At 42.4% G+C, this 27,813-nt stretch overlaps 1 protein-coding gene across 2 annotated transcripts; it reads right to left on the reverse strand.

The window, feature by feature from the left end:
• On the reverse strand, positions 1–27,261 carry lmo1 (LIM domain only 1). 2 transcript variants are annotated; one of them, XM_035164930.2, is made up of 4 exons: positions 26,887–27,261; positions 11,971–12,184; positions 2,231–2,356; positions 1–779 (listed from the first exon to the last, which is right to left on the reverse strand). In XM_035164930.2, exons 2-4 carry the CDS (start codon positions 12,174–12,176, stop codon positions 674–676), a joined length of 438 nt encoding a protein of 145 aa, XP_035020821.1. In that variant the 5' UTR covers positions 12,177–12,184; positions 26,887–27,261; the 3' UTR covers positions 1–673. The 2 variants fall into 2 exon arrangements, with proteins under 2 accessions (XP_035020821.1, XP_035020812.1); XM_035164921.2 differs by having other exon boundaries at positions 26,309–27,255.
• Between the last annotated feature and the right edge of the window lie 552 nt (positions 27,262–27,813).

Consider the following 27,813-nt stretch of genomic DNA (forward strand, 5'->3'; position numbering starts at 1 on the left):
CAGTTTGGAGAAGCATTCTTTTATTCCAAATAAAATCTTATTTAGTCCATTTTAAACAGCATTTCTAATACCATCAGAACTCTGCAAAATGTCACAAAACTGGTTTTGTTGCATCATGTTTTAAAGAAGGACGTCAAATATATTTTTTTTCTCCTGCAAGGTGTCTTGTACCGCTGCAAGTTTTGGAGACATAATTACATATCAATACATGGACCAACCTCCTCCAACAACTTTGGTTTTGGTACAAGAGAAAAAACCCACTATGCACATTTAAGAATCTTTAATTCACACTAGTAATAAAATTGCATTACATTTCATAAAATAAATGTTCCAGTTTATATATACAGAGAAAACAGACTGTACATACCCTCCAATGAACCATTTCTAAAAGGAGAAGAAAACAAAAACCTGAAATAAATTTCACAAAACATACAAGCAATACAGTGCTCAGCTAAGCAGGCACAACTGTACATCAACATTTGTAACTGCTCAGTGTTGGGGTGTGGGAGGGGCAAAAAGTTGAACATTTACAATAGAGTCCTTAGGGACTGATAAAGGGGTCTTAAAAAGTATTGCAGGCAAGCAGACAGACGCTTGTCTTTTTCCAAGTGCAGCAGAACATCCATCTCGTGTGTAAAGTGTGGAGCCGGTCGTTGCTGCCACCAGGTTCCAACTATTGGACCTGTGTCTCGAAGCTGCCGTTCAGCTGGCCCTCCTCATAGTCCATTTGACACAAAATCATGTTGTTCTTTAGGAAAAACTTGTCCCCCACGCAAAACCTGTGGGCAGAGAGAAACACACACAGGCAAAGCTGTTGTTAGAAACACACAAGCGCTGTTTTGCATCATTCATCACTCATGTTGTGGGGACTAATTTTGTTTACATAGTCATTTTATGCAGAGTTGTCGTCCTCATGGGGACAAAAAGCAAGTCCCCATCAGGTAAATCATTACATTTTAAGGTGAAGACGTGTTTTAAGCTACAGTTTAGGTTTAGAGGAAGGTTAAAGTCAGGTTAAGGTTAGGGTTAAGGTTTAGGGTTAGGCAAGTAGTAGCTATGGATAATGTTAGAATAGGTCTGCACGACTGTCTGCAGGTAATGATGATTAATCATTTGCACACATTTGGCTCAGGACGTTTCAGCTAACGCACGCCGTCAATGGGCCTCGTCAGATTCAAAGCTCGTTTTAATGCTCATCATAAATGTGTCTGCTCAAAGCGAGCAGACACCAGCTCTGGCACCCAGTGAAAGACGGGTCAACTCTCCTCGTCCTGGCAAACAGGCGCTGGCACCACAAGAGTTGCCAGTGGACCCTCTTTGCCACGGGGGTCAGCTTTCACACACCAGTCAGTGCTGGGGAATATTTTCCCTCTAAAATCGCGGGGAGCCGGTTGAAGAGGGGAAATGACACACGGCAGCCTGCCCTGCTGATGTTCTTCGTCTACACGCTGCTGTTTGCTAATGTGACTGAAGGGAAGGGGAGATAAGAATAGAGTGGAGCCGAGCCCGGGCTTCATTAATGTGCCAGGGTGGTAAAACAGTCAGAGCCGTGGCAGAGCTGTGCCAGATGAGGCCTGGCTTCATGTCTGCCAGCTGAGAAGAGCGACTGCGGTCATAATTCCCTTACAGCAGGTGTTCACTATGGTAACTGAATCTGGCCCGCAGAAGGTTAATGGGCTTGTGGTGTGTGGAAGAATAGGGTCACAGCACCCCTGACAAGCATGCAAAGGACGTTCTGCTCCCGGAGTGCCGCCATTACTGACAGTATAATAATGTGGAAAAGCAATATTTGGGCACGTCACATTATATGTACATCATACCATAGGCTTTGTGCTCGCCTCAATTTCATAATAGTTTCTATCACTGCGGCAACGCCTGTCTAGGTCCGTTCTCCTCTGCGCAGCAACAGACCTCTGGAGGACTTCATACCTCATAAGAGCTGATTCTACATCCCTCCTGCTTAAAATTTACATATGTACGTTGAGATTTAAAATTTGCCCGCACAAGGACAAACTGCCGGGAGTATGTAACAATAGGATATGATTAGCAGGGCGTTAACCTTTATTTTAAATAGACAGGAAGACGTGCACAATTTTACAGATAGAAAGTATTATATAAAAAAATTATCTAATATTTAAAACTATTGGCAATTTTAAAACTCTATTCATTTTTCTTTTCTTTTTTTTGACAAAATGCAATTTTGTTGTGCAGCTATGATCCCCATCCTTACCTCTGGTTACAAAGCTGACAGGCAAAACAGTCCAAATGGTAAACATTATCTCTGGCTCTCATCACCATTTCAAAGGCTGGGATCAGTTTACTGCAGGCTGCACAGTTCCCCGTTGTACCAAAGAGCCTGAAAGACAGAGAGCACAGGCAGAGATTAACCCACCTTCCCTTTACCTTGATGCAATAAAAGAGCAAACAAAAACGTACTGACAGCAGGAACAATGAGGAGGAAAAAATGCCGCAGCGGAAGGGGGAAGCAGAAACAACGGCAAACGCAATGCACAAATCTTTCTCTGGCACCCACTTGGTATTTTTGTTAATGAGAGTTACAAACATAGATCTTAATTCTCGACTAATGATCTAATTAAAATGATCACATGGTTTTAATCTCCTTCTTCAAAGAATTCCCCCCCTGCACATTGCGAAAGCAGTGAAAACAGGTCTGAGGCGAAGCATTTCAGCTGCTGAGAGTTTTCAGAAAAAAATAACAAAAAATAAACACCTAATGAGTCGACTTTATCTCCAACCGAAGTCGGCTGGATTTTGACACAAGAGGTTGTGTTCTGTGACATCGTCACAGGTTCAAAACGATTTCTGTTACAGGGATTCAGCCTCAATCTCTCCTTCTCCATCCTCCATTCAGAGAGGAGACAATGGCGTGAGATGTAACCTTGAAGAGTTAACTAAATGTTTGACGCTGAGCAGAATCCACCGCTCAAACCTCACCGCTGCTTGTTTAGGCTTATTAGATGAGAGCCGAATGATAAAGGTCACACACAGAGCAAAGAGGCGCTGGTGTAGATCTCCTCAAAGCAAAGCAACCTCAAATTCTTTTTTTCCCGCTCAGATTTACATTTTCATTTTCCAAGCGCCTGCGCCTATGTTTAATTTGAAGATTCCGGAGCACAGATAGATTTATATATTCCACGGCAGGAGAGGGAGCGTTTCACAGCTTCGCAAGAGGGGATAAGGCAACAGCAGAAGCTCCCATTCCAACAGTGTGTTAAACATCCTTCCCCAAACTTGTAGGGCTCAGACAGGGGAGTCACCGTGTTGATATTCTGCCTCGTTTAAGCTGGTCCCATTCAGTTGCTTTCACCTTGTTAAAGAAAACGTCTATCCAGCAGCCCTGCTTCTAATTAGAGGCCACTGCCCCAGAGGAGAGGCAGAGACAGAAACAGGGGGAGAAAGGCTGTTATGTTCCATGAGAGGGATTCACAGGGTGTTAAACACAGACATTGTTATAACTGGTTACTGTTTCAGGCAAAAAAACAACTGGGTTTTCTCACACAGTCGACATCTGCCACCCACAGAGTACACTGTAACACGAGGAAGTTATTTTTTTTCCATAGAGAGACACTTAAAAAGAAAGCTTTCCTCATCAAAAAATTCTCACGCAGTCAGTATTGATCCAAAAATGGACCAAATATCAGCGCTACAGAAACTGACCTTTTTATTCAAATCCCACATTTATATCATATTAAGTATGATATGACTTCCAATCAATATCACGATTATTCCAAACTTGTACGATTAATGAATGAATATTTTATGCTTCCCCCACCTGATCGTGATATGACACACACACACACACACACACACACACACACACACACACACACTCGCATGCATGAGGCACATTACTCAGTGCCAAGTATTTCTGCCCTTCTGCTCTTTTCTAATCACTCACACATAGAACTGAACTTTATAAAAAAATTATATTTATGTATTCATTGATAAAGGGGGTGTCGCTTTTTTTGCAACAATGAAATGAAAACACTGCTTTAAGTCAATCTGTGGGAAGAACTTCTCTCCTGTCTGCAGGAGTGTGTGTGTGTGTGTGTGTGTGTGTGTGTGTGTGTGTGTGTGTGTGTGTGTGTGTGTGTGTGTGTGTGTGTGTGTATATGTGTGTGTTCGTTCCCGTCGCTTTTCACACATTTATTTAGTTATTAATCAATAATGTTGGATCATGAATCGGGATCGTTTTGGTCACTTTAACCTTGATTTCCTGGCTGTGCGCGTCATGTTAGGTCTCATGTTGTTTGTAGCAGGTGAAATACGTGTGCACAAAATGTTGGAATTTTTTTTCCAATGTGTTTAAATACGTGTTTTATAAACTCTTGAGCGAATCAAACAGGCTCAAGTAAACTTCAAGTCCTGTACGTGTCCTAATGTTGTTTATTGTTAAAGTGTAAAGTGAGTGCAGCTCGGTGGGGGAGGGAGGACACGTGGAACCCGGCAGTTGGTGAACGCACGCATTTGGGAAAGTATTACAGAATCAACCGACATGATCAATATTAGGTTGTTTGGATAAATAGTTGGTTGGTTTCAATACATTTTCTGTTTGTGCACAAAACATGTTTTTTGCAGGAAGCATGTCCTAATTTCTTGTAAATACAACATATGAAATAAAGGTTAATTTCGTTCCGGCCATTTACTGTTGCCTCCTGTTAGATATAACAGCCTCACACCTCCTGTGTCATCATGACAGTGGAGTGGCAGGGACGGCTCCGGGTTTCAACACACCTGAGCTCCAGTGTTCTAAGGGTCACAGAGAGATGACTGTTTCTCTTCCTCCGGGAGCCGAGGCTTTAAATCAGCCCGTAGAGCCCTGGTCACTCTCAGCAGAGACTGACATGCACAAACCTATAACAGCTTGTCGGAGTATTCTAACCCATCTCCATTACACCCCGCCGGGCTGCGGACATGGTGCTTGACTTGATACAGGTTGTGAAAACGCCTGGTGAGGGAGCCCAGCTTGCTACCGACACTAAGTTGCACGTTTGTTCAAGGAGGTGTGACATCTTTTTATTTCTTTTTCTCTCTCAGTTATGTCCAGGTTCTCTACAAACCATAAATCCAAATAATGTTGGTTTTAACATCCCAGTGCTTTATTATGATACAAAGATTTCTTTTTTAAAAACCTGCAAATAAAGCAATACATTTCCTACATTCAATTTCCAGATTGCTTTTTGAAACAAATAGATATGTTGAAGGAGCGTGATACAAATTTTACTATTAAGTAAAACTAGAAATTGCACTCATACAAAATGATATACCTCTGCAAAGGCAAACAGTCTGTTTATGAAACCATATTTAAAAGATCCAGATTTTTTATTTGGATCTGCACCAAATTGCACACACTGATAAATATCAGTCCCGGGAACATGCCAGAATTTTTAGCATCATTAATATCCATGAATTATTCTCTGAAAATCAAAGGAAATTGTTGAAAAACGCCCTGTGTCGCAATGTTAAAGAAAGTGAAAGAAATTCCTGGACCCGTCCCCTGACCTGGATCCACACCAGAGAAACATTTCCTGGAAAATGGTTGAGTAGTTTTTGTGTGATCCTGCCAACTAACAAACCGATACACAGATAAAAATATAACCTCCTCGTTGGAAGTAATTTAGATAAAAACAGGTTCTAACTTCATCACAACATAAAGAATGGAAATATAAGTAAGCACATTGGATGTGGCTCTGTTACAGTCACACAGTTCTGCAGCCATCCCTTGATGGGTCTGGGCTATAACGTGGCATCAACACACAGCTTAATTGAGCTCCTTGTGCTAAGAGGAGATTAGAGTTTGAGAGAACTGTTAAAACACATTAGCATCTTCTCTTCCCGCTCCTGTGAAGCTATAAAGCAACCAGAGTTGCGCCGCTGTACTGCAGCAGCCTCACGAGCAACAGCTGAGCGGGCGTCGCATTTAGTAAACAAGGACAGTTTCACATGGGAAACATGATCGAGCGTCGAAGGGAATAGACGTCGGCTGAGAGACGTGTTCGCACGGGAATAGATTCATTTATGATTGTTTAAGGTTTTGAAAGTGGAACAGGAGTCAGCACATATGATGACGATAAATAGAGCAACTACTACTGTATAATAATAATAATAATAATAATATAAAACTTTATTTATTACTATATAAATCTGAACAACTGCTGAAGAATCACAACGATTCTATAAGAAACTATACACGGTATCTACAGTAATGCGCTATGTACATTATTATACGCACAAGAGAACTAGACGTTAATGGAGTTTCTTGAGTTCGTTTTTCTTGCCTTTAAACTCGACAGGCTTCACAGCTCTGAAACAGTGCCTGTGACGAACATAAGTCGTGGATTACCTTTGAGCACATTCATTCATTTCACTTACAATGGATTTTCTTTTAGAGTGAATAGACTCGTTTCTGCAGAATTCCCACGTATTGTTCTGACACATGTCCAGCATTGTGGATGTGCGGTGGCTCATGCACTTCAATTTCCCTGGTCATTTGGATTAAATAAATCAATATTCTCAAGAGGAAAGTGGAGAAAAAAAACTCAGCACTAACAGTTTTTTTTCTCTTCAGCATTTCTCTTTAAGTGGAGTGTGAACGGCGAGTCCGTGGAAAATATGAGAGTATTCTTCAGAGCTGCAGCCCATCGGGTTTTTGTCAATCAGTCGTCAGCATTGTGGCGAGATTTGAATCACAGAAAGTCTTATTTTAGAAAAGATTAAAGTTGAATTTGGTGTTGATAGAATTACTGATGAATTGAGTTGAACCTTTTCAGCATTAAGAGTTGGCAATAGTCTCCCTCCATTAATGGGCCTGTTCTGCTTTACCCTGAGAGGGTGGGGGACATTGGGCGAGAGGTGGGGTTCACCCTCGGCTACCAATGGTCTGCTGCTTTAAATGTTTATGGATTGCATTTTTAATTTAAATTCATGAACTTGCTGACCTCCGGTGATCAATCTTTCATACCTGTGTCTCAAATTATTGGCTTAAGCAAATTAATCAATATTTGTCGTAATTGTATTTTAGTTTATCTAATTAACTGCATATTATTTTTGCTGTCAGGTCAGTTTATTTCCATTCCAAGTATACATCATGAGGTTTTTTCACTGGGTCAGTGCCAATGTGAAAATGTTCAAACCGGTCTGATATGAGGCCAAACACCGGACTGGAACTACAAGTTACAGTCGTTGTCTGGTTTGACTCAACAGACGCTCCTGAGTGGAACATAATGACAGTGAGAGCTCATGAGTGGCTGTCATTTACCTCTAAGCTGGTGTACCGACCACCAATAATCACTAAAGAAGAAGAAAAGCGATGCAGTGCCACGATCGCCAGGGCAACGCAGTGAGTTGTATCTTACAAAAACAACTTTGTCGGGTTTCAAATCCAAAATGTTGCCATAAGGTTTTTTCCCTGTGAGTCAGCCATGTCTCCTCTCTTCGTCAATTTAGAAAAAACCATAAGATTTTATTTTAAAGACTCAATGTGCATCGTGTGCATCATCCCTCCCTTCCTCTACTGAAATTTGATCCGTCATGATGTTGCCGGCCTCGGCTCGACAGTAAACTGTGCTCGGCTCGTCGATTAGGAACTAATGGCTTAGTGACTCAATTTATAAACAAACATATTATTGCATTAACCACATTGTCATGTTCTTTATTACTGATGCAGTGCAAGTTAGATTTAGCCCAGTGACGTTGTGGGTTTCCCAGAACCTCATAAAGTCAAATGTCACTTCAGCCAGTTCACATAAGAACCAGTTTGGGCTCCCACACTGGACCAAATAGGCAAAACCAAAATTCTCAAAAAATGTTAGTAGCTCATTATAAATTCTATAAATAATATTCATGCCATCATGTGTCCCCGCCTAATCCCTGCTTCATGCAGTCTGCAACACATTGCCCAGTGCTTCTTAAAAGAGCTCTTATTTAGATGCTATTTAACTTTGTAGCAACACCAGTGAACTTTGTGTGCTGATGTGGGTTTCTGAGAGAAGCTCAGCTCTCCTTCCTCCGTCTGTGAGTTATTACAATGGGTCTTTAGAGAAAAGAGGGCCTTCTTTAGTTCTTTCAACTGGCTGCTTTGCTAACTTCAAACCCTTAAATCTCCTTCAGTGCATCATCTGCCGCTCTGTGTTGCTTCCCTCAGATTGCGTCGTTGCGCTCTTGAAGTTTTCTACCTGTTCTCTGAGCTCTTTGAGACGTCCCCGCCTGCACTGGGTTTGTCAGATTTCATAAAATGGAAAACTGTTAATGCATGCATCGCGTGTTATGACCTTCTCCAACGGTTGTGTCTTTTTGAAAGTGTAAACCTCTCCGTTTAGATCTATCTTGCCCAGAGAACTGTTACGGGAGGACAGATTTGAAAAACGGTCACATCCAGATGGAGCTATCATCTTCCCCCTGTTATTCCACTCATTTGTGGATAACTTATAATCTTCATTATCTTTAAGACAGTTTCCTCTTACAGTTAATTATACCCCATTTTGATAAGTAGACGACTATTATGTCCGCTCTATGAAATAGAAGATTAAATGATTTCAGCCTTCAAGTCCTGATGATCACACCATGACGAGATTGTCAACCCTCTGGTGTCGTATGATCCTGGGCCTTTGACATAAAGGAAATGCGTAATTAATCTATTATTCTACTTTGTAATGAAAGAGTGTGGCCAAGTTACAAAAAAAAAAAAAAGGTCTCTTGATATAGTGAACTGAACGTCGGAGAAATCAGACACTGAACTCTTTGTCGGTGCAATGCTTTAAAGGGCAGGGGAGGACACTGGCTGGGGTGTGTGCGCATTTTAGTGCTTGTGTGTGTTGAAGTGTAGGATTCAGGAAAGCGTGAGTGCATTCAATAAGTTGCTAATGCCACTGAAGGACAATCACAGATGGGGCTGCTATAATAATTAATATGAGCATGGCAGGGTTCCAAACCCTGGGAAATAACCAAAGTGTGTTTGATCCGCCCGCTTTTCTTTAATGAAGTGCACGAGGCTAATTCAGTGCACAGATTTAACTTCATTACTGCAGGTGAGTGGAGCCTTCTTCTTGCTCCACAGAAAATAAAGGAAGGAATGAAAAGGGAAGTGGCACTGGACGGAGACTGCATCGCCTGTACTACCAAACACTCTCTCTCTTTCAAACTGCCTCTTCTCTATTCGCACGGCAAGCTTTTTTTAATTTGTTCCATAATAGAATTCATCTCAAGCATCTTTCGCCATTAAGTGTTCTGCATTTGTCGCAGGCTGAAGAGCAGGCGAGGGGGATGGATTTCATTAGGAGATCGACATAGGGGCACAGAAAGCTCTCTCCCCCTCTACCCTTTTTAATTCTTATTTTAGTTTTCCTAACTTTATGATTTCTTATGTCATTCTACTTTTTTCCATCCCTTCTCTGACCTCTATATCTTACTGGTCTAATAATGTGCGAGAAAGTTTTCCCTCCTCCCTTGGCTGTGCTATGACTTGGGGTTCGGGGGTTGCTGTCCTTTCAGCAAATTTATTTTACCAAGTGAAAGTCTGAGCTTCATCATTTTTGCCTTCGCTCGGTCAATTGCCCGTTTATTATTACCTCATCCGCACCATCTGCCCCTTCTGAGGGCAACATCAGGTCTGAGTGGACCTCTCACTGCATCTTAAAAGCATTAACGGTGGGTGGGAGCTGATGAATGGTAATGGCCTATCTCATGGTAACATCCCTAAGCACCTCTCAAGTGGGCTGTGGGCTTCTTCCAGGTCACAGGAAGAGCAGCTGTGAGAGTGAAATGTCATGGAGATCCACGAGCGAGGAAGAATGAAATGTAGTAGATCATGGCTACAACTGTACTTTTACAATTTCGTTCAACTGGAGTGATCTCAGTGCACAAAGAGCGTATCCGTATCAGTTTTAATCCCATATCTATTCTAACACTACTGAAAAGGCATATCGCGTGACTACTTGCATTCACTGGGCATGCACGTGTACTCAGATTGCTTGAATAACAGCTTGTCTCCTATGTATGTTAGCAGTTGTAGCTTTGCACAATGTAGAATGTAACTGCACAACAGCTGTTAGCGGAGACAACAGTGTCTACAAGGCTTGTTAATTATTATCTGTGTTGCCTTCTACACTGGCCGCCGGTGTTTATGCTGGTTGTTTCCTGAAGGGGGTCATGTGATAAGAGCCTGACCAATCAGCCAAGGCTTCATCTTGCCTGAAAATACTTTTTGGTTGTCCAGACTAAAACGCTGTCCCGGAGTTTTTAAACTTAAACAGGACCAGCAGCCTTTCAAAATGCCAGGTGTATGTATCTGTATAGTAGTTTGGAAATATAGCATGAAGTCCTCTTTCCTTTGGATTTTTATCGTGGTTTGAAAGTATGCTGCTCCTCAATTTCTTCTCTCGAATTAGAATACTTTGATCCAAACCTAGGTGGATATCAGTGAGGGAGCTGAGAGACAAGAAGACAGGAGGGGAATGGAGAAAGGGAAAGGGGGAGGACAGAGCAGGACAGGGAGTATTGGCAGGGAGGGGCTTATAGGGCACCGGCATCCCTAAGTCGACCCCTGGGGGATTCCCTCTCAGATAAATGGTAAGACCTCAATGGGAATGTGACTTAAAGCCCAGGAAATGGTCATGTTTAATTTAACAAGCAGATGGCAGGGGCATCTGACAGGGTGGGGGGCAGAGACACTGGTGAAGCAACAAGCCTGCCTGGAGGTGTCTCCCAGCAAACAGCTCTGGAACGACGGAGAGCCTGTCTCCTCTGTGACTCAAGCCCCCTGTCCTCATGTAAACACATACACAGATGAAAATATGAACAAAGACTGAAAACAAACATGTGGTTTGAACGGTCACACATGCTGCCAGTATATATATCCCTGTAATATATCCCTATAAAGTAAAACAAATGTACCGACCACGAAAAAGAAAAGATATAACAGTGTAGAAATACTCCACTGACATAGTGGTGCATGTAACATCCAGAGAGCTTTTAATAAGATGAATCAATTATGGTGTTGGGAGCAGTGAGACTGTGTTTCTAATACATTGCACAACACTTATTACATTTGAATACTATTACATTTTATGCCAATTTTTTTGTAAAATGCTGTTGAGGAGGTAAATTGATAATTACCTCCACCGAGGAAGTCGTGTTTTTATCAGTGTTGATTTGTCTGTTAGTTGGATTGTGAAAAAACTACAGAACCGATTTCCATGAAACTTAAGGAGGTTGTATGGGTCAGAGAAGAGCCACAATCATTTTGGTGCAGGTACGGATCAGGGGGCGGATACAGGATTTAGTTTTTATCACTTTCTTTAACATAGTGACATTGGGCATTTTTTACCATAAAAATAATTCTTAAATCTCATAATGGCAACATGTGTCATTTAATACAGTAAAACTTATATGGACGATTGGTAGAAAACAATCAAAAGCAACAGTTTTTTGCATCTGGACATTAAAACCCAGATCTGGATTATGTATATTATTAAAATAAAGGATTATAAAGGACAACTACATGTTTGTACTGTGGATGCAGTGATCAAAAAATGTCATGGCAGCATAACTGATGATTTGATAGCTGAACTGGATTTTAAAAAATGGAAATTATACAGTATTTGTAATTAAAAAAGAAGATGTTTTGTTTTTTTTCGTCTGTGCAAAATGAGTCAAATCCTCCTAAAACAACATTACCTTCTGCTATACGCATGCTATAGAAGAACATAAAAGCAATACACGGTAGGTTTTACATTGACAACACGGAGGATTATTTGCATAATTCGAACTGACGTAGATTTCTGTCTTTGGGAGTCACAGGAAACAAACACAGAAAAAACCCCAAAGCAAACACCACTAGGAAGATAAAACAAACACCAAATACTTTGATGTCACAGCTCTTGGATTGGCATGGCTCTTGTGTTTGTTGTGAGTGGAGAAAGGTGATTGTGTGTGTGTGTGTGTCTTTCTTGCCTCAGGTAGTCCCTGCGACAGAGGATGAGGTTGGCTTTCGTATAGAGGGTGGAGCCCACCTCCCCCAGGCGGCAGTCACAGCAGGCACATTTGAGACAGTCCTCGTGCCAGTATTTGTCCAGGGCCTTGAGCAGGTAGCGGTCTTTAATCTTGCGATTGCAGCCAGCACACCCCTTCTGTTTCCCTTTGGGCTGGACGGAGAGCATCGGCACACCTGTAGTGATAAGGAGACAAACAGCCATGCGTGATTTACGGCCCGGGAACACGAGTGACTTTTCATGTTCTCTTTTTGATAAGCCGGCTGCTTCTCGAGGCGTCTAAGCCTGGCCTTGCGCGTGGCCACAGCACACTGCCTACCTGCTTCATATGCATTAAAGAAAACATTCTTCCATGTAGATAGGCACACAGGTCACATTGGTCTACAAAGCCCTGACTTCCTTGTTCCACTTAGAACATGGTGTTATACAAAAGTTACATGATCGCTTACAGCAGGCGGCGGAGGACGGGGCATGAAAGACACAATGCGCATTTTGCTTCCTGTGGTATTTACAGTGAGCTGTGTTGTACGTTAGTTACCTACCATTTCATCAGAGCCCATTTCACTCAACTGTCCACAGCTGTAAAAGCTCCTCATGGGCTTTGTTTGGTATAGATTAACATTAACCTTTTAAAAAGCCTCTGACCACAAAAACGTTGCTACCAGACCCCAGTGAGATATGTTATGGCCTAAGTGCCTTTTAGCATACACTCGCTCGCTGTGTTTCATACACACACACACACACACAGGGACACACACAGACTCACTCACACACACACACACACATGTGCGGACACAAACCACAAACGCACACACAAAGTGTTCCCTGCTCAGAGCATTACAGCCTTTCCTCCTTTTACACTTATCTGTACTCATGTGTCTGCAACGAGCGAGCCTAAGTTACCAAACTCGCAAATTGCCCTGCTGTCACGCAGGTCCCCTTTAAGTGTGCCTTTTAGCCTCCTAAAGGACAAATAAAGTCCATTTAATAACTGCACTAAACACTAATAGTCTATGTGTGGTTGACATTTGTGTTTGGACTAAAAGCCCCCCTCAGGCCACTGCTGGTACAGAGGCAGGGGTGCGCAGCTCCCCTCTGTAGCACTAACAGGTCTGCCACAGCTGAAAGCACAAGACAACAGCTCTTAAGACACTCTCTCACACACTGAGCTATTGATCCGTCTAAAAGAACACACAGTGGACGCCACTTGCCACTCTACTTTCAAAACACATTTCTGTTTCTAAAAAAAAAAGAGACTGGACACTGCATCATAGGGGGTTAGGCCATGGTTTTGTATGTGCGGTGGAGAAATAAAGGCCCATTTGAAACATGCCTTACACTGAGTTAAACACGAAATGTCACTGTTTGACTGTTGCACTTCAGAGATGTGCACGGGAACATTTTGTCCAGAACCAGAGCGAGTTTTTATTTTCATTTCTTCGGCGGTATTTGCGACAGCGTGACGATAAGTGTGAATGGGCTCATTCTGCAGTTAGATCTGCTGTTTGACTGTAACTTCTGTGGTTTGCTCGGTGATAAACACAACCTCAGCTGATAACAAGGGACCGCTTCACTCCGTGCACTGTTTTTCTCGGCTTAGCCTGTCAAGTTTGTTCTCTTTCACAAAAAACCTTACACCACTTTTCAAAAGACTTCCTTGGAATAGAATCGCATATGTTCTGTCCCTCTCTCTCTCGCATGAGCACACACACACACACACGCAAATGGACTCACAAAGTACCTTATTGGATCCAGATTTGCTCTGCAATTTTTGGCCATCCGCACATCAATAATGCTCTGAATGTAATATAATTAGCATTTCCCCTTTAACAAAAAAAAGAGGTGAAAGAAATAGGAGAGCTTGTTAGTCAAATTTATGGCTTTGGTTTATATGTCAGTAAGTGCTCCGGTGGTGTTGAGCTGTCTTATTTCTTTATCAGAAGTGGAAAGGAGAGGCTAATTGGTCCGGTGCCGGTGATGGGAGCCATCAATTAGTGTTCTGCCTGCCCTCCAGCTCCCTCACCTCCCTCCCCCTTCAAAACAGGCCCCTTGAAGCTGGCGCATTAGGATCACAAAACCTGCTATAAATACCAATGTTCAGTGTAAATGAAGCTAAAAAGCTTCAAATTCAAGCCACACTGGATAAGGGCGGACTCCTCTACCTGCATTTCATGGCTTGTTAGGGGAGCTCTCTGCAGGTATGCCAACAGTGCTCGCCTGACAGGTTTCTACAGAACTAAAAACAGTCTTAATGAGGAGAGGGAAAATGCCTGCGTGTGTGTGTGTACACGTGTGTGTGTGTACACGTGTGTGTGCGCCGCTGTACTTGCGCAAAGAAGAAGAAAGGAGTTGCTGCAAATTCCCTTGGGGATCACAAAAATCTTTAATTTGCCTTTTATGACACCTAATTAGTTATTCTACTCAAAATCTTTGCTTTAAATAAGAGAACTAATTATACAAAAAGGTCGTTCCTCCACCTCCTGAGAACTACTCCTAATTGGTTGAGACCACCACATGCCACACACTCCTTAAACATATCACGTGTGTGTGTTTTACATCACGTTCGAGAAGGCCAAAGCCTAACCCTATATCCTGGGATTACTTTCCGCTGCCCACCCCCTCTGTTGGATGCACACTTGGGTTAAAAACCATGTTCAGCATCATCAAAGTGACTCCTGCGTATCTCAGTATATATTAGTCTTCATGCACATAGGTCCTGGTCCTTCAGGCCAGAATGTAAGAGAGATGTCTTGATGAAGGAATGCTGAATGTCTGCCTGGGAACCAGTGCACACACTCAAATGCTGCCTCTCTCTTGAAGCCATCGCAGGGAACAAACATGGTTTTGATGTCTTCTACCAAAGCAGCCTGTGGAAAACAGCTTTAATAGTAGTGTAGCAAGCAGCAGCTCAAGTCCTACTAAACAAAGAGCAGTGACAGAAAGGAATGAGTGTGTAAACTAAATGTCTTTTCAATTCCCTTAATGCCACAAGACATTTTCTTGCACCTGTCACCACTCTCCCGGCGCTCTGGGAAACCGCGGTGTAGAACAGAACCTCCCGTGCTCGCCGCCTCCCCAAAAAGAGAAGCTGCATTATGAAAGGAAGCCGCAGCCTCCACTTAATCCAATCCATTTAACAGATACAAGTGCCACTGACCTTCCAGTGTCATTTGATGTCATCAAAAGTATGCCTCTCCACATCACGAATCATTCTCCAACAAGGGATGCATTTTACCCCTCAAAGTGGAGAGACAGCACTTGCCCTGCCAAATATCCTTCCTGAGAGGGAATTTAATTTGCCATTAGTACTGTGTGTAAAGGCCTGTCATCTCTCTCTTCTCCCGTCCATCTACTTTCTTTAAGATTGTATCTTTCAAGAATATGTACAGTTAGTTTTTCTCAGCCCAAGCAGTCTGTCAGAGCATGTATTTTCCATTATAAAGATAGCATCCGAATTCCATGTTACTCCATTTAGACTTCCGTTTTACAGCTATCAAAGGAATCACACCAGTCTGCTAACCTTTTTTGATATATTTGAGGTTTTAAAAGAAAATACACTGTTGGTAGAAGTCAAGGCGATGTTTGCAAGTAGGAAAATACAATTATCACATTTGCTCAGACCAGGCATGAGCGCGTGAAAAGAAAGATTTGGCCCCAAACCCCATTTTCAATCATTATCACTAAAATCTTTGATTAACAAAAAGGTGCTTGAGTATAATACAGCATTACAGCAAAGTTTACAGGTTTCATATGAATCCTGACGCCATCATAAACCACGTTGAGTCATTTCGTGCAGACTAAAAATAAATGTGTTGTTGCAATCAACTACTGCAAGTGCAAAACCAGGGAACATTAATAATCAGATGACTTTCTCATCTCGACACTATTTACATTTCTATTTCTGCTCTCTCTCTTCTCATACATCATTTTATTTAGGGACTTATTTTCATTATCGATTAATCTGATAATTAGTTTTTTTCATCTCTCTATTATTCTTTTTTCTCTAAATGCCTCCTGTATATTCCCCACAGGGTTAGTTCATCTATTAAGATTATTTGTTTTATCCAACTAACATTGCAAAATGCAAACATATTCAGTTTGATGTTATATATAACAAAGAAAAGCTTCAAATACTGATTTATTGAGAAGCTGGAACCAGCGAATCTTTGATATTTTGGTGAAAGTGACAAAATGATCGATACAGTTTCCAATTCTTTTCTATGGATAGACAAATTAATCGTTTACTGTTTTTGAACTACTTTCTAACCCAGAGTTATTTTTAAAAGTGTAAAGTTTAATGTTGATCGATAATGTTGATTAATCGACTCATCAGTTCAGTTCAAGCTTCATGTTCCAACAACAGAGTAAATGTACATTAAAGATTTCTGTCCTTCGCCTCCTGAAGACACACATGGTCTCAATGGAGCAGCTGCTCTCACAGGCACTCAGCCTTAATTGCAGAAGTGACAGTTACATCTGATTCTGTGTTCTGTTAAATGTCTTTTGATCAATTAAAAGCACTGGTGCCATGGGGTGTGAGGCAGTCTTTGCTGGTTCATGGGGAGGTAAAGGATCTGGATGAGAGTCACTTGTGTCTTCCTGACATATGGGGGGGAGGGAGGTGGGCTTCACTAGGAGGTGGAAGCTGGCCATGGGTGGGCCTCCTCTCGGGGGCCCCTATAATTCCAGCTCCCAGCTGCTACGAATAAGAGAGTGTCAGCACACACAGAGATACTACATCACCAAATGATTGTGTTTAGCTGGAACAAGTGCATATCATCATGACCATCATCAGCACCATCATTATCTCTAGTCAAAGCACCCTTACACATGACATTAATGACCTACGAGCAATCTACAAACTGAATCCACAAACCATATATTATATTATGTTATATTATACTATATATTCCGTAAAATAAACAGGAAATGTAGTATAAAATGATATAAAATCTAAAATGACTGTGTTGGTAGTGATAAATACAAACTCTCAGTGATTCTCCAGTTTAAGCAGGAGATGATTTTGACGTCATGTTCCTTTTATGTTTCAGCCACCACTGTAAATGCTGAGGCCATGGCGATCCCCAAATAAAGTTTGTCCCAGGTCCAGGGTGTCTGCCACCACGGTTAATGGGGATCTCATGCAGATGTCTTGCCATTGTGTGCATGAATCAGTCCCTTTCATTCAGCTTCCGTCACTGCTGTAATTGAGCCCATAGACACATTTTGCTTTTGCCAAGACAAAATACAAGACATCTGGTAATAATATCAGCTGGAATACACATGCCAGTTGAAAGACGGCTGATGAGCGTGTTCTGAACGATAAGCAAAATAGAGACCGCAGTCTCATTCATGTTCCTGTCCGTAGCTGGAGCATGTACAGGGAGTAAGAGCAAGAAAAACACAGACTCGCTCGCAAATTATGTTCTAAACAAGGCCCAAGTCAATATTACATTTCATACTGGCTGTTTTTTTCCCCTTTTAATTCGCTGAAAGAGGCTTCTACTGTTACTGTATGGCATGCTACATTTCCAGATGGTTGTGTATGAATGCCGGGGTCTGTGAGGTGATTTCTGGAACTGCATGCATGCTATGATTATGACATAATTAACACCCACAGTATTTGGGAGAGAAAGCAGACAGGGGCTGGTGCGTACGAGGAGGGGACTGTTCATTAACAAGATGCACTCTCTCAAACTTTGCAGCTTGCTGCGGCTAATAAGCCCCGGTGAAACGGAGCTCAGCCGTCCCTTGCATTGACCCTGGCACTGCCCGGGATAAGGGAGGGTTTTGTCTCCTGGAATAATTGCTCTTTTCACATGTTACAAGTGTCCTGACCCCCACGGTCGGCAGCCACTTTCCCTACCATAATTACTCCTGATCCGCTCCAAATGAGTCAGCCGCATTAGGGCTGCACTAACACTGGCCCGGCTTCAAGCGCGGCATGGGGAGTCTCAGCAGAGCAGCCTGGAACAGGACTGCCTTTTCTCTCAGCCCACGGTCATTTCCATCACGTCAGAGGTGCATTTCTTACACTTGAAGTCAGCACGAAGGCCCTGGGCCCTTTTCTGAGGCTTACAGAAGGCATTGTTAACTCCTGGTGCTTGCTGCTCACTGTGGTTTGGCTGCAGACTCCATCCCAATTAACGGAAAACTTCATTAGGGTGTTTTTTCCACACTTTTCAGCCCCCTATTATTTTTAATTTATTCACATGGGGTTAATTAAAAGAAATGTATCACAGCGATATGCAACAGCTTTCTAATTAAATTCATTGCTGCTTTTTTTTTTTCAAGACATGAAACTGGCAGAGTTTTCAAATTATTACAGAAGGCGACTTGTTCCGACACTTGGTTGCTCAGTACAAGGGTGAGATTAGAGCTCTGTAAGGTAAACTGTCAACAGCAGAAACGGAGTGAGAGATGGGAGCACGAGAAGGAGTTAGAATGAGGAGGAGGAGAAAAGACTCAAACGCTCATGGTTTTATCATGCAGGGTAACCCCAAATAAACCCTGAGAGCTCTTTAAGAGCGAGGACTCGCTGCCAGAGTGTCGACAGAGCATGGAGAGGATGTGGTGTTGCAACTAGCCAATCAGTGTTGGGCTTTGTTTGCTGTTAGTCTGAGGTTTCCAGTTCCTGAAACACGTCATTATATATTTTTTTTCACTTCGCTTGCAATGACATAGAGTCAACTTCATACATCTTCATACAGTAGTTGTGAGATCGACATCTGCAATTGAGATTGAATAAAGGAAATATCCGTCTATTCTCGTGCTCTGTACTTTTAGACTTTGATAAAAGAGAAAATCTTATCTGCCACTTCAGGATTCCTGGCAGGAAGGGAAAAAAAATATCAAACCATTAGACCTGTCGCGGACACTTTCCGCCATCCGGAACATAATAATGCACAAACACTTTTTAGTCCACATTAAAAATGCATTTGGAGAGGAATAACTGTAGCCTTCTAAAGTTTGTGTCACTCACGAGGTCAGGACGTGATGTTCAAAATCCTCCCCACTCCCCAGCAATTACCGCGCACTTATTATTTCAGGATATGCCAGGAGACAGGTGTGCCATTCAGGGTCCTCAGTGTGTCGAAAATGGAGGGGAAGAAGGAACACCATACTGCGGTGCACTGTGTGAGGCTCTTTAATCTTGAATAATGCAAATTCCCCACAGGGTGCAGTTATTTGGCAGCACGGGCCTCTAATGTCATTCAAGCACCTACTCCCGCACCTGATGGGGTAAATAATGAGGGAGGCTGGTCGGGTGCACACTCAGGGAAGAGGTCTTCATGAAGATTTGGGTGTGACGCCACGTGGGATGGTAAACTACGCAGTCTCATTGAGTGCAGCGTATCTCAAAGCGCGCAGGAGAGGAACAGTGGAGATAACGCCGGCTGATGTTTGATTAGAAGGATGGCTTTCTTTTAATGAAATCCTTTTAACACTTTTTATTACCTCATAATATTAACAGCGACCCTATTTCCTCAAGGAGTAATTCTTGCTTGGCTAAAATCAAATGGCAATTCAGCCGGAAACGATGGGTCAAATGAAATGAAATGTAAAGAGATGTGATTGGATTGGGGGGGTGGTGGTCTGAGAAACAAGGTTGAGTCAATGCTGCGTTTAGTGGGAGCGTGCGCGTGGTCGGAGGCGATCGTTTGCTTCTGAAGTTGTATTGCAAACGTCGTAGTTAAGCATTGATTTAATCAATAACTTCAATATCCAAAACTCAATTTACGAGCTTTAAGAGGCAAAGAACCCCCCCCCCAAAAAAACACCACCCTCTAAATCACAGACTTTAAATAGCTATTTAAGATTTGATTTGGTGAAGGTCATCCAATAAGAGATTAGTTCTCAGCCAGTTGGATCTTATTAAAGCGAGGGCACCCCAGGCTTTTTCTATTTACCAACAAGATAGCTGTAATATCTTAGGAAAGTGTGAAGCCTCCATCCTTGCACTAGAATGCAGCCATGAAGAGGCTTTTCTTTTTGTTCACGTGACATTTCGTTTTTGCCCAAAATAGCCAGGTAAAGGTCACATTAAGTTGGATTAGAAACTGTTGTTTAGTGCAGATGTGTTATTACTGTGATGGCAGAGAAGGTAAATTGGTCAATCATGAGAAAAAAACACAACATATCTGAAAGAAGACTTTGTGTTGGATTCAACAACAATAAGTAAGTTTCACTAAAGTACTTTTTAGACTAAATCTGCAGAAAACTGAGCACAACAATGGAAACACTAGAGAAGCCTCACTAGCAGCCCCTAGAGGCTGCCCTCCCCCCTACACTTCACAAGAACTAAGTGCTTCTCACTGTCCAACCAGAAAAACAAGTGAAAATACACCAAGAAGAATCAGGAATTTGGTCAATAGGAAATGTGGCATCAACAAGAATCCCTGTTGGTACCGTGATGTGTACACTACACAGAAAACACAACAGGCCAGTTCATGAGCTCCTGAAACTATATTATTACAATAACAACAGTGTTGTATTTCTGCAGGTGTTACTCAAACCAACCACCTGCTCTATAACTTAACAGCACATGTGAAAATTGTCACCTGCTGTTCCTTATGTGTGTTTCCACTTGGAGCAGTAACATCAGTCCACATGTTTCCACCAGGAGATGATCAAATGCTATAACTGTTATCTAACACACACACACACACACACACACACACACACACACACACACACACACACACACACACACACACACACACACACACTACATCATGCAGACATACACTCTGGAGCTACACCTATAAATTATACTGCATTGAATTGTATTTTAAAACCTTAAATATCAATATTGGTTCTGGCTTTTGCAAATCTAGCTAAATCACCATGCAAACATACTGTATGTAGAGCTTTGCATTGTATTTAAACAAATATGCATCAAGAGACTAAACAAGAACTGTTTAATACTAAAACCAAAATAGTGTATGTGTTTGTTTTGATTTGAGATATTTAGCTTACATAACAGTGAACTCTAGTCATCAGATAGACATAGGAACTAATGTTTATTCTGCGTCTGAAATACTTTTAAAATCTGTTTTGCCACTTTTATATTGCGATATAGAAACACAAGGGTTTTGTGTAGCATAGTATATGACTACATTTGTGACACAATTTCCTCCTCAAGTCATTATGTGCACACCGTGATGTATTTAGATTTTGAACACCTTAAGCACGACATGAGCTGTGCCGATGTTAAGTTTTGATTTCCACTGAGAATTAAATGGCTCATGTTGTCTTTACAGTTTAACAGGTGGCATGTTGTTTTATTGCTGCAGGCTCGATACTAAGGGTTTTCAGTAAAATGGGCGTTTGTGCATCTTGGCATTTCCTCTCAGCTGCTAGTCTGACTCACTGGATGTAGACTGGGTGTTAGCCTGCCATTGGCTGCACGTCTCAAGTGGCAATATCCTCCCCTTCTGTTCTCGGCCTGTTACCATCTTTTAAATCCCCTGAACTATGGGAAACGACAACAACGGGAGCTAGCAAGCTACACGCTGAAAATGGCAGGTTTTGACAAAGACTTGGATCGTCAACATACCTTTTTTTTACTGTTGGTTTTTGAGTTTCCTTTGCAGGGGAATTACCAATTTGAATGACAGGGATCGCCGCCCCACATGTAAACGTTACAAAACAAAATATTTTAGGGCACCGTTGCTGCATTCCAGGTTTAGCCCCTCTCATTGTGATTGGTTGAAAGAAATACAAACAAGCCAGAGTCCCCCCCCCTGGCAGAATGATGATGAGTGCAGCCAGGCCATTTTCCAGCGCTGCGGAGGTCTGACTGTGCAAGACTACTCAGCTGCTAATGAACCATAATTGGTGACATTGTAGTTTGGACATCTGCTCATCTCAAGAACTTTACCACATGTCATCCCACTTTCTTTTCCCTCCTGTATTTCCTTACTCGGCCTGTGATGACAGATTACAGGAAGCAGTGAAAGAATCAACTTTAAAGAGAGTGAACAAACATGTCATGCAAGTCAGAACAGGGTTCACAGTAGGTAAACATAATAGAATAAAAGTAGAATAAAAAAAACATCTTTTCCCATGAGCGTAGTCAACAGCAGCTACCCAGAGACGGTGACTAGTTGCAGTGGCAAATGACAGTGAGAGCTGCTTCCAACAGGTTCAAACATATAACTAATAATCTATGTGTTCCGTGCTGTATATGATTGAAGTGTAATTACACTGTTGAAGAATTCAGTCTTATTTTTACACCAACACAGCTCTGGATGAGGTTACCGTGGTTTATTTTTATGCAGTTTTGTGTCTGTGTGCAACATTAACATTTGTTGTGTACATGTCTACATTTGTCTCAGCGATCGCGATAAGACGTTCGGTTTCTCCAAGGTGCTTTGAGGTAACAATTCATCTCAACTTGTGAGCGTATTTTTGTGGGTTTTGTCTAAAGGTTTTTTTATTGTGAAGTTTGATCGGGTGTTTTTTTGCCCTTGTAGCTTTGAGTTTCTTGTTTGTTTGTAGAATTCTTGTTTTGTTCGTGCGGCACCTGCAGCAACCCTCACTCCTCCTGCACGCATCTCTGCAACGTACCATAAATTCTTCTTGATGATGAAAATTATTTGGAGTGAATAAAAAGACAGTGTAGATAACAGAGGAGGGGCCGTCCGTTCGCTGTGATGCAGGTGGGAGCCAGATCTTGTTGTGAAATATTCCTATGATAACATTGCTAGCATGTGGCCTCTGGCAATAATAAAAAGGGACGCTCGCGCAGCTCAAGAGTGCATAATTGAGTTTGTGTGTCACACTGATGAGTGCAGTCATCTACATTGAAGGCAGGTGGGTGCGCTTGCTAACACGTATCTCCCAAGTCTCAGTTCAGTCCCTTTGAATTCCGCTAAGATTATGGAAAACGATACACATCTCCCGCACTCATAGATCTGAAACGATCGGGACTGATACTGATCTCCAGGTTTAGTGGTGACAGATGAAAATTGCCTCCAATGAGAATTCTGCATTTGTAAGATCAGAAAGAGATTAGATGGAATTAATCACTCAGCTGAAAATGACATAAATATGATTTTTTTTTCCTTCCTCAGCTAAGCTAAAATGAAAAATCAGCTCTGGGATAATATGGATGGACAAAACACTGTGTGGTTATGTGTCAATGGAATAGATGTGGGTATCACACCTATATCAGGCAGATGTGAGCTCCTTGTTTTGATTCCATGAAAAATCACCTGTTTATGCATTAATTGTCCTCAGGTTACGAGTGTCTTCTAATAATGGTTTGAGACAAAATTGGAAATGTGCAGCCCAGGTAATGCAGGTGCCTGAAATAAAGCTTTATTAAAAAAAAAAAAGATTAGTGACTTAACAAATATCAAACGAGGCAATGTGTTTGTAATATTGTTCAGGGCCCAGAGCACAAGAAGCAGACGTAATTTCAATATTTGAAATAGGCAAGTTTAATTTTGAAGTAAGAGCAAACCAATAAGCTGAGAAAATAGCAAATACGGGGGCGCAAATTGCATTCCTTTGTGAAAGTGAAAAGACTTAAGGAACATATAAAAGTAATCTCCAACTGGAAATTAGAAATCAACCCTCAGAAACCAAATAACAGAAAAGAAATATTACTGTCCACTTTCTAAATCAATATAACATTGCTACAAGACAGTATTACCATGGTAACACCGGTAGAGAATGAAGCAATTCTTATTATTTCAAAATAAAAATCAGAGCCTGAAGCCCAAGTTTTATTACAGCAGCCGACAGATCACCAGTCTGTTTTCATCTGAAGCCTTGCTTTTCAATCACATGCTTTATGAATGTACAAATTTCACTGGACAGGACGATAACAGGGTCATAAATTAACAAGCAAAGGTAACCAGGAATTTATCAGGAGCTGGGGGATTTCTCTTCTGCTCAGGTCTGTAAAGAATATACACTGTTAATGTTCAGCAGAAATATTCCTTCAGTGTGGACCCACTTTCTTCTCCTGCACTTGCTGCGAAGAAGCAGAGAAAAAAATGGCTGAGTTGCTCTTTCCTCTCAAATTAGACGCAAATTGGAACCTACATATCGCGGATGAAATAAAATGTTGACACGGAATATTTTGGTACATGTGTTGCTGTTCATTACTGACTATGACCTGCGTATTAGGTCATTTGGCAGAGCAGTGCCTGTATTCTTATTACAGTCCTCCTCCGTGCTCTCAGACTCGGTGCCTTAACAGCACATTACGAGTAAATACAAGTGCTGCATCATCTGGTGATTAGTTTACAACGTGTATGTGACATCTGACGGACAAGGTAGCTAAAAAAACATTAAATACTTTAGGTTTATCTTCGTATGCTAAGATGAAATGTAAACTTTCTGACTCTTGATTGACTGATGTGGTGAGAGAAGATTGGTAACAGGCAGATTTTCTCAATGGAGCCAAGATAAGAAGGCACATAGTCTCATTTCTCGTTATTGCTTATGCAGCGCAAACTGTTTCAGGCTTTTCTAAAAGGAAGTCAGAGTTCAAAAACAGTCAAACAAGCAGCAGCTTCACTTTGTTGCCAACCAGGATCGCAGCCTTTGAACACGAGACGACTCGCATTGATGATCATGGGCCACAGAGGCACAGAAATATGGACACTTAAGCAGCACGCACAGGCACACACAGGCAGAGAATTAGTCGAGAGAAACCGACAAATAGGTGCACTCGTGTGGCCCCCCAAAACACCAACTCACACCTCCCTCTCCTCATGGGCACACGCATATTTTGTGCAGGCGCTAAGTAGCCACATTAGACAAGGAGGTATAGAATGGACAAGCCTATAACTTTAGAGCCAAAAAACACGAAGAATGCACCACAGCGAGAGACACCACATTCAAAGCATCTCTGTTGACAACCCGGCCAAAACTGCTGGAGCTGCTGGTCGGGCCCAGCAAATAAAGGGTGAAGCTTTTAGGCAATGAGCAGCAGGTGATCTCAGCTTTTCTGCAAGTCCTAATGTTCCTAAAAGCCACTCTCCCTGGTTCTGTAATTGGGCATCAGTAGTTAATGTAGTATTGACTGCATTACATGCTCCTGTGCATCCTCTCCCACTAATGCCATTTGCATCACCTTGTACATTTACCATATTGCTAAGCCAATAACTGTTAAAAGCAATCTGAATCATGAATCATATGGGAGGGGAACTTTTAGCTATAGACAGACATCCAAAGGAGACAATTTACAGTTGAGTTAATTTGGGTACATTAGCAGCACAACATGGATTCAGCCAGACAGACCAATTTATGTCTCCGTCCGCAATCCTTTTATTGGTTTTTAGACGTGTAAGTGAAAGGATGCTCCGCTAAGAGATATGAAATATCCATTTTCGAGCATAAATAATGGGTTACAAATGCATCCATCACTTTTAGAGGAGGAGGAGGAGCCCTGGATGAACTCAAAGGTGCAAAAAAAATTATAAATAACAAAAAAAAAACGTGTTTAATGGTTGTCAGCAGGTGGTCTGAACAATGTAGAAGACACATCAGAGAGTGATTTGTTTTCGGATAAAGCCTTTACAGTCTCCATTTGAATATTATGATCCTGTTGTATAAATGTATTTAAATGCATTTAGTCTGAGAGCCGAGTGTGATGAATGCACGGCACATCTCCACATCAGTTTAATCCAAAATGGGACTTCATTAGAGGCGAGTTTGATTCAAATTAAAATTAATTAGACTGCCTCACCCATTAACCCAAATACATTGAAATAGATAAGTAATGCAAGTAGGCCTGTTTGGATGGAGAAGTGGGTGAGTGAGCGTTGCGCGGCTGCTGCTGCTGCTATCCATAATTTGCAATCAACTTAAAAGCACTCTGCTGTCATCTCCCATCCCGTGGTGATGTCAAAGGCTGCCTCGCTAACTTCACAGGCGCAAAAAGCACTTAAGAGCTGGAGGAACGAGGAGAGAGAGAGGAGCCACATGCACTGCAGCGTCAGTGCGTGGAGGAGACTCCTCCAACTCCGGGATGCACATCCAAAACGCTGTGAGAAAAACAAAATACACATGCAACTCCTCCAGAACACCGAGCTGCATCCCTCTTTGGATATACGCGTGAGAGCATGTCAACTTCACGGCACAGAAAGTGCAGGAAACCTGGAGTCTGTTGTGACTGAATTGGGGTTAAAAACAAAAAAAAGCCAATACAAAGCGGAGGCTGCGGGTGCGCATGCAGGGTTCCTGGAAACACTTAACGCGTAAAATGAAGTCAATACTTCCTCCTTGTTCCTCCGCAGGTTGTTATTCTAGCATCCATGTGCCGGGGGGATGTTACTCACCCTCTTCCTTGTCCAACACCATCGTCCTGAGGAACGGGGAGTCCTTCCCCGGGCGATCCGTCCTCGGCTCCGGCAGCAGGCTGCACCGCTCGGTCTGCTTCTCCTGGAGGTGGCTCTGCTCAAACGCGCGGCTGGCCGGAGACTACACTAACCCCCCCCCAAAAAAATGTAACCAAAAAAAAAAAACAACAACCCTGGAAAGATGATTTACCGTGTGCACGTTTCCCCCACTGCTCCTATCAATAGGCTAATAATTCACACGCGCGGATTCGGTGCTGTACGCGGCGAGATCCCCCCCTCTCCGGAGCGAACTGTAATGCAAACAAATAGCGTCAAACAGCGGCGATCCCATGCGTAAAAACAACAGCGGGCAAAACAATGAAAAGCCTTAATAAATCTAGTGTCGCCTGCGTGTGTGTGTGAGTGCGCACACGGACGGATGAGGCGCGCAGACTGAACGGCTCAGCTCCCCTCGCTGGTTAATATCCTCTCTGTCCTCGCTCTCATTTGCTCCCGAGCAGCAACTATATTCAAACAAATCCAAATGCAAATCTGACAACTGCTAAGAGCAAACTCACACGCCGCCTCGCTCCCAGTGTATGCGCCGCGCTCCGTCTCTGCCCCTGATGCTGCTGCTGCTGCTGCTGCTGCCGCCGCTGCTACTGAATAAATGCGCGCAGTTTCCAGAGACCCTCGGATTCCCCTGTTAATTAAATCAATTCATTATGCTCAGATCTGATTAGCAGCCCTTCCCCCCTCTTTGAATCAATTATTCAATACACAAACATAATTGCTTGTGCCAGAGGTGTCTAAGTATTAGCTTATTTAACTCCAAGGACACTAATTACCCCTAGGGCAAGGGAACTTTTCTCATTAATTCTGACAAAACACAAAAGCACAGCTAAGGGAAAGTGTGTGCGTGCGTGCGTGCGTGCCTGCGTGCGTGCGTGTGACTGGTCCGCCTGCCAGTCTGAAGGTGCGCGATAGAGAGAGAGAGAGAGAGAGAGAGAGAGAGAGAGAGAGAGAGAGAGAGAGCGCATGCACGTACGGGTTGTATTGATGCACGTGCGCACGCATGCAGGAGAGAGTATAAGAGAGAGAGAGGGAGAGAGGGAGGGAGAGATAGAGTGAGAGTGATGCAGCTCCATTTGTGCCTGGTACAGTTGGAGTAAACATAAAAACGTATTCTATTGTGTTTCTTGAATGTAGAAATAACACGCACTTGTCCCCGTGCAGCAGTTAATTAGTGTCCAGACACAGTTATCATACAGGCTGCACTTTCAAAAGAGAGACTGCACAACAGATGGGCTGCGTTTTCTGATTAGTGGGCGAGATAGAGGGTTCAGTTTTGAATTAATATAATTGTTGCCTGTTATTGCCAAGATGAAAGTGTTGCTGTTTCATGGTGGAGCCTTAAATAGCACCACTTTCACTTGCCCTGCGGAGACTGTTAACCAATTAAGGGTGAGATCCAACAAAGATTAGCCATTTAGGAGAGAGTGTTG

This window comes from Hippoglossus stenolepis, chromosome 1 (genome assembly GCF_022539355.2).
Source record: "Hippoglossus stenolepis isolate QCI-W04-F060 chromosome 1, HSTE1.2, whole genome shotgun sequence".
Taxonomy (NCBI): Eukaryota; Metazoa; Chordata; class Actinopteri; order Pleuronectiformes; family Pleuronectidae; genus Hippoglossus; species Hippoglossus stenolepis.